General features: G+C 53.6%; 1 protein-coding gene across 1 annotated transcript in view; it reads left to right on the forward strand.

Moving 5' to 3' along the window:
* Positions 1–7,684, forward strand: part of Lrrc75b (leucine rich repeat containing 75B) — an 8,072-nt gene extending 388 nt beyond the window's left edge. The window contains exons 2-4 of the mRNA XM_050142328.1: positions 2,707–2,835; positions 4,068–4,168; positions 6,151–7,684. Of these exons, the coding sequence (XP_049998285.1) occupies positions 2,707–2,835; positions 4,068–4,168; positions 6,151–6,676 (756 nt within the window). The 3' untranslated portion in view covers positions 6,677–7,684. The remainder of the gene's footprint in view (positions 1–2,706; positions 2,836–4,067; positions 4,169–6,150) is intronic.
* The last annotated feature ends 287 nt before the right edge of the window (positions 7,685–7,971 follow it).

Consider the following 7,971-nt stretch of genomic DNA (forward strand, 5'->3'; position numbering starts at 1 on the left):
GGGCGGAGCCGGGGCTACGAGCTTCGGGGGCGGGTGGGTTCCTAGCGTGCATAGTGGGTTTTGCAGATGTTTAGGTTCTTGCATGGAGGGTGGGCGCGGATGAAAGGGAGGGCCAGGTGGGGCTGGGGGATTGCTTGCCAAAGATGGGCTGGCACGTTGGGGCACTGGGATTTGAAGTCTGGTGTGTTGTGTGTGTTGAGGGACCACCAGCCTGGAGCTAAGAGTCCGCATTTGGACCTCCTCAAGAGTTGGAGTGGGTGAGGGTAGGGGCATCTTATGCGGAAGGACAATGGGAAGAGCGCAGCTCCCCATCCTGCAGGAAGAAAGGAAGCACCTAATCAGAGAGAAAGGGTCCTGGGAGGCACAGACATCATGACAGCCCAGACAAAGCCACGGCGCACGCACCACCCATTCTAACAGGCAGCATGAACCCCTGAGAATACACAACCACATTTGTACATGACAATACCACATCTGGGCCCCTGGGAGACACATTTGGTACCCTAGCCAGAGATCCTGAGTCTGGAGTTGCCCTAGGTGACAGGGATGCCTATTCCAGCACTTCCCCTGGGCACATCACTTTCCATTCAGCCTCCTCACCCCCTGAAGTAGCTGCTGCCCCCACCATGAAAGTAGATGCTTAGAGCTGGAGAAACTGAGAGAAGCGATGAGCCAGGACCCAGATGGAAAACTGAGAGACGGTGTCTAGGGACGTCGCTTAGAGAGGACTGAGCTCTATCGATCTTATCACAAGAAAGGGAGGAAGGAGGAAGGAAGGAAGGAAGGAAGGAAGGAAGGAAGGAAGGAAGGAAGGAATAAACTACTAATGGTGGTCCAGGACTGTATTCCCAGCACTTGGGAGATGGAGGCAGGAGATCAGGAGTTCAAGGTCAACCTCAGCTACGTAGCAAGTTCAGAACCAACCTATAATGAGAGGAGAGGAGAGGATGAGGAAAGAGAGAGGGAGAGAGAGGAGGGGAGAGAGGGAGAGAGGAGAGAAGAGAGAGAGAGAATCTCAGAGATAATCCAGGGACACTTCCAACCCCACTCTTCTGCCACCTCTGAGTGTCCTCTCTGTAGACTCAGCAGTCTGGTAAAGTGGGGCTGTCACTTTAAGAGACACTGACCAGGCCAGTGGAAGGTAGGCTGCTGCCTGGGGCTCTGTCTGGGTCTGTCCAGATTCCAAGCCTCCTTCCTTCTGGATCCTCCCACTAGCTGGCATCTGTGGCTTGAACCATATTGAAAATACAAACAGGAGAGCAACTGCCAAGCAGCAGCTAGCCAGGCATATTGCCTAGAAATACAGATCACTATCTGGGATGGTGGAGCCCAAGGCACCAGCTTGCGGTTTCCCTGGAAGCATCTGGGAGTGAACCAACCTCAGAGAGCAACCTAGTCCCCTCCTTGTATCCTAGAAGTTGAGATCTGAGGCGTATCCAGGACCCTATCCTGTCCCATTACCTGCAGGAACTCTGTAATTGCAGCCCACTGCGTTCCTGTCTGACTTCCCGTGTGCTCAGGACAGCACTGGGCGTATCCTTCTCTGGCTTAGGGGTTAGAGGATGGCACATGGAGGTCGGGTGCTTGTAGGCCACCTGCATGTCCTCTAAAACACCCTTTGTGTGCATGCCTTTAATCTCAGTATACAGGAGGCTGAGACAGGGAGGTCTCTGAGTCCCAAACCAACCTGGAATGTATAGCAAGTTCCCAGCCAGTCGGGCCTGTACAGTAAGGCCCTGTCTTGAAAAATAAAAGCAAATCAAGATGCTCAGCCTTCCATCAGACCCGTAGGTGTAGAGTGGAGAAGGCTGAGGGATGAAGGGCCAGGGCCCTGACCCCAAGGTCTGGTTGGAGAGAAGAAGCCCGGGAAGTTGGGGAGGGTGTGGTGGCCAAGTCCAGAGAGCCATGACTCTGCAGATTCTGTAGTTTCTGGTGGCACGGCTCCTAGTGTTTAGCCCTCACCAACAGAACGAAGGGTAAAGATCACGTGTGTTTCACAGAGTGACCCGGCTAGGCCAGGGATGCACGTGGAAGGCTGGGAGCCCTGAGCAAAGGTGACTAGGTATGAGGTCTGAAGCTTGGCAGCAGCAAAGGGAGCACAGAGATCCCCTTGAAGAACTGGGATAGAGGGAAAGGACACTAGGTGAGTCCTACAGGGATGGACAGGGACATAAGGCCAGCAAATGAGCAAGCTGAGTTTGAGCTGCTTTGGGGAATGTGATCTAGGGAAGAGGCTGACTCTCAGAGGAAAAAGATTTCAAGAGACCTTGGGGATAGGAGGAAAACAAGGGACCCAAAGGGAATGCTAAAAACATTGGCATTCAAGGCTATTAGAGGAGTAAGATATCACAAGACATTACACACCCAACAACTAGCCTAAATAACCCCATTATCACACACACACAAACATACACACAAATACATATACATACACACACATACACACATATGCATATATACACATACATACATATATAAACATACACATACATGCACCCATACACACATATACACCCCTCAAGGCCTTACTATGCCCCCTCTTTCTCTAGACACTTGACTGCCACCATATGTTGAGAAATTCCAGGAAACTGGAGGAGAGGGGATGGTTAGAAGCTTGGGAACCAGCGAGGGCTGTGTCTTCTGGCTGGCTGAGAGAAGGAAAGCCCTAACTCCCGGCTTACTCAACCATCACTTCACCACCCCTAGGACCTGGGCCTTGAAGGGAACCTCCTCACTGACATCCTCTACAGGAACGTGGCTTTGCTTAACCTGGTGGACCCCATCTCCCATGACTTGCTGGTGAACCTGGCCCGGGACCTGCAGTGCCCCAAGAAGGTGAGGTCAGCAGGCATAGGCCTGGGAGAACTTGGGTTCTCATGCTTGCTTAGACCTGAGGCTAGTCTTCAAGAGCAGCTTCAGGAGCAGGTCTGAGCTGTTTTGTTGAGTCCTAAAGCCGGGCTCTTAGGTAGACCTGTTTCCCACTGGCAGTGCTGCGTGCCCCACCTGAGCAGAAGACCCATAGGAACACAGAACACAGCCTGTCCACTATCAGAACCATATATCCATGTTCCCGGGTCAGAAGAGAGATGCCGTCCGCTGAGGCCCCTGGTCTCTATCCTACTTGGACACCTTTGGGGGCTGGGTGTTCACTCGATTTCTTCCACTGCTACTTGGGTCACAAACAAGCCACCTGCAGCCTCTACCTCCTTGGTCCCTGTTCTGACAACACCTGCAGATGTCCCACCGTGAGCATGGGCACAGCACTGGCCTGTAGGTCTGTCTGTGGTGAGCCATGAGTCCCCAAGAATCTTAAACACAGTGAACCACCCCCAACATGAAATAAGGGGTCCACTGTAGGTTCTGTCAGCTCTGAGACCCACATCGGTGCTCAGCTGGCTAGCCCACAGCCATCCCAATAGCCACCTAACTGACTGTGTGTGTGTGTGTGTGTGTGTGTGTGTGTGTGTGTGTATGTTGCAAGCTCTGTGGGCTGCTTATAGTATAAAAGACTGTTATAGGTAATGGCGCATGCTCAGTGCCAGCTGTGTGGAAAGCACACCTTGTGTGCCCCAAGCCGGGCCTCTTTGGGGATACAATTAGGGCCAAGAGAACCGTATGGTCCACTAAAACACCAAGCCCCGGCCCTGTCAGCCCAGACCCAGGCCCCACGGGCACAGCGCAGCTTGGAGAATGAGGGGGAGAACGTGCTGACCTGGCTCGTTCCTATTCTCTGGGACTGGCGTCTCTGGAATAGGGCTCCCTCAAGGGGCTTGGTCTGGCCTCTTCCTTGTGGCAAGTCCCCTGTGGGTGTTGAGGGTGGCAAGCTGCTGGTTGATAGCTTGAGCTACTGGCCTTAGGCCTGAGGACAGGGAACAAGGGCCCATTGTCTGGGCTTCCTCCCTCCCTCTGGGCACTGCGGGCCTCAGACTAGCCTGTCCAATTCCCAGCAGGCAGCCTTTCTTGGCTGGGTGCCAGGTTTACAGCTGGGGCTGAATGGAGGGGGTTCAGGCTCATCTTCATTATGACGGTGTGTGTGCATGTGTGTGTCCTCGCCCCCATCCCTGTAGGACCATGAGCCCTGGAAATCCTCCGATAAGATCTGTCGGCAGCTCATCTACCACCTCACTCCTCACTCCAAGCGAAAGCCCCACCGGAAAACCCAAAACAGGTAAGGAGAGCCCAGCCACACAGCCCTGGCAGTCTTTCAGGGCCCCTTCTCTGAAATCTCATTCTGTGGCTCCCTTGCCTTCATCTACATTAAGGTTCCAGCCCTGACAACCACCGTGGTCCACAGCCCCAGATGCCCCTAAGCCAAGCTGCACGCTCCTCATGAGTTGCTTTCCATTTTTTCCAGGACAGTGACACTTCCTGCCATTGCCTGGCCCCTTTATCCCCTGTCCCTTTTCAGGACCTGTGCTTCCCTGGGTCCCAGGTGCTCAGATAAAATCTTCGTAAGGACAGAGTCTGAGCCTCCCATTTCACACGGAGTTAGGAGAGGGAAAGGAGCGTGCCCAAGGCCGTTTCCTCCCTGATTACCCTGCAGTCCTTTGGGAGCTCATCCGCTCCAGGCTTCCTGATGCAGAGACCTCCACAGCCTCTTGATAGCGTACTCTGTGTGTGGTCCCCTTTTAGGGACCTCATGACACAGTCACAGCCCAGAACCAAAGGTCTAGAACCACAGCTGGGAGTTGACCCGACCTCTATCCCCTACCCTGTTCTGTTCTTATGCCTGTGACCCAAGGTGAACCCGGAACCCACGAGACCGCTTCCTGCTCTAGCAGATGGGGCCCTAGTGATTCTCTCACTGACCTTAGTAACCTGCCACCCAAAGCAGTCCTGTCTTCCTATAGAGCTGTCGATAAAGAGTAGGAGAGAAAGCGAAAATGTGCCCTCCCCCAGTCTCTAAGTTCCTCTTTCAGCTTACCGCAGGGAGGCCTCTCCTACAATCCCTTAGCCCACATCATCTCCTTCCTCCCCCTTCACTATCCTGGGCCCCAAACACTGAGAGGACCAGAATGATCCCATATCCACTCACGGCGAAGGTTTTCCTTATCCTAAAGGATGCTGCTTCTAGAGCAGCACAGGAAAGAGGGTGTAGGTTTGGGGAGCTGGAGAGATGGATGGCTCTGCGGTTAAAAGCACCAACTGCTCTCCCGAGTGACCTGGTTCAATTTCCAGCACCCACAGGACAGTTCACAAGTGTCTGTAACTTCAGTTCTAGAGGACCCGACACCCTCACACAGACATACATGCAGGCAATACACCAATGTAAAGTAAAATAAATCTTAAAATAAAAGTTACAAAAGTATAGTCTCAGGGATCAGAGCACCATGATTTAGAGCCCTGATCTCCGTTTAGTGATGCACAGCTAAGGTTTTTTTTTTTTTTTTAGTTTTTTAAAATATTTATTTATTATGTATACAATATTCTGTCTGTATGTATGCCTGTAGGCCAGAAGAGGGCACCAGACCCCATTACAGATGGTTGTGAGCCACCATGTGGTTGCTGGGAGTTGAACTCAGGACCTTTGGAAGAGCAGACAATGCTCTTAACCTCTGAGCCATCTCTCCAGCCCCCAAGGGGTCTTTTTTCACTTCTTAGTTCCCCTGTAGAATGGGCCATCACTTATACACCCTTGAGCTGTCTTGAAAATAAATAATATTAACAGATACAAGAAGCACAATAATAACAGTTTGCATATAGACCCTTGATCATGCATGCAATCCTCATCACAACCCAAGCTGAGCTCAGGAAGATTCCCGGCATTGCCTTTAGCCACCAACTTAATATCTTAAAAATGGATTCCTTATGTTTATTCTTTAAGTGTATGAGGACTTTCCCTGCATGCACGTTTGGGCACTGTGCATGTACTTGGTGCCTGAAAGGGCCAGAGGATATAGCTTGGAATCACAGTCACAGACAGTTGTTAAGCCATGCCGTGGGTGCTAGGAACTGAACTGGGCCTTCTGAAGGAGCAGCAAGTACTCTTGACGGCTGAGCCATCTCTCCAGTCCCAGAAGTGGCATTTTAAGCCAGGCTTTGCCAGGTTGGAGGACCTAGGTTGCCCTTGGTGGGCAGTAGTATGTTGCGGTTGGGATTCTGCCTGGGCCTGGGCTCTGGCTCAGTGCACCCACCTGCATCCTCTCATAGCCTCAAGAGCGGCCTCCAGAAGACTCTGCTGGCAGGGGAGACAGTGGACCTTTCTGGTATCCCGCTGTCCGCCCGGGATGTACAGCACATAACCCGCTACCTGAGCAGCCACGGTGTTGAGCTGGTGGTCTTAGACCTGAGCTTCACGGAGCTGAGCGATGAGCTGCTGCACCTGTTGCTGCCCAGCCTCTGGGCTCTGCCCCGCCTCACCCAGCTTCTGCTCAATGGCAACCGACTGACTCGGGCTGCTGCGCGTGAACTCACCGAGGCTATCAAGGACACCGCCAAGTTCCCCGTGTTGGCCTGGGTCGATCTGGGTAACAATGTGGATGTGTCTTCACTTCCCCAGCCCCTGCTGGTTGGCCTGCGGCGGCGACTCAGTCAGCACACCTCACTCCCTACCATCTATGAGGGTCTGGACTTCGAGCCTGGGGGCAGCACGGCTGGGACCGCGGCGGCTGTCTCCACCTGGGGCTCTGCAGCGAATGAGCCAGGACTAGAGCCGCAGGGTTGTTGTGCTAGGTGACTAACTGGTCTGCTTCATTGGTACTGACTGAGGTCTTTTAAGAATGAGGTCCTGGGGGCTCACGACGTCCCACAGAGAGACAGTGCAAATACTCAACTTGGGGGGAAGTGGGTGGAAGAAGGGTTTCATGGGAGACAAACCAGCCAGCCCAGGCTAGGGCTCCACCGCACCCAGCAAAGAGGGGACCCAGCACCCACAGCCCAGACCTTCCAAGAAAGGATGCTATCGATCCCTTACCTCAGGCTTCTTCCGCTGCAGACTTCAGACTGCTGAGCTCCAGGCTTACTGCAGAGGTAGGAAAACCCCACCCGCCAGGAGTGGGTGGATCACAGCCGTGCTGATGTCCCCTTAGCGCTCACTGGCAGGGCGCCATGGAAACCAAGGTGTAGCGGTCATGGATTCAATGGTGTGGACTCAGGAGTGCGAGGAGGCATGATGTCTGCGCAGCATTTGAGCTCTCTACGTTTGGGGGCTTCAGGAGAGCAGGCTGGGAGTCACAGACAGGCAGAGCTCTGCACGGAGCCCCACAGCAAGTACAATCAGGATCCCTCAGTGTGCGCTGGGCTACGGACAAGGCTTCACACAGCAAAGGCAAGGCCACAGGGGTTCTGAGGGGGTGACTCTGGGTTTGTCTCCCACAGGGCACAGCACTGCCCACCCTCCCCAGCTCTAGTCTCTAGGCTTCCTGTACAGGGTGAGGAGATCTGGCTGACGGGAGATGAGCTGTAGTGGTTCCTCTAGTTCTGGGGTCACACAGCATGTAAGGGGTGGAGGTGGGTCCAGCTAGCATAAGGAGTTCTCAGGGGCAGAACAGACCTAAGGGTCTCTCTATAGAGAGTTGCTATATTCCTTTCTCAAATCCCTCAAGGGGGATTCTCAACTAGAAACATGATGTCTGACTGCTCTCACTGCCCTGTTTAAGAGACTAGAGGTTTTAGCTCAAGCAGTAGAGAGGCAGAGCATGTGGGGAAGGGACTCAGAGAAGCCCTGGGTGGGGAAACCAGTGGAAGAAGGAAGGGAGGGCCATCTTTAGGCCTAGCAGACTGATAACCCCGTCACATGCTCAGGCAGCTGAGTTCTCCCTGTAATTCCTTGCTGCACGAAATCGGTGCTCAGGGGCTCCCCTGGCCTTCCTACTCTCTGCCCACAGCTGGTCTGAAGCCAGCCCACAAACCTTTAGGCGAGGTTCCTCCTAGGATGATGTGTGAGGGTCGGAGCCAGGTGTCCCGGCAGCTTGAGGCAAGTCCAGGTGGCAGCAGATGGTCTCAATGTCTCCACCTTTTGGAGGCATGTGA

Source organism: Alexandromys fortis, unplaced genomic scaffold (assembly GCF_014885135.2).
Source record: "Alexandromys fortis isolate MF-2015 unplaced genomic scaffold, M_Fortis_MF-2015_v1.1 scaffold_9, whole genome shotgun sequence".
In the NCBI taxonomy this organism is placed as follows: domain Eukaryota; kingdom Metazoa; phylum Chordata; class Mammalia; order Rodentia; family Cricetidae; genus Alexandromys; species Alexandromys fortis.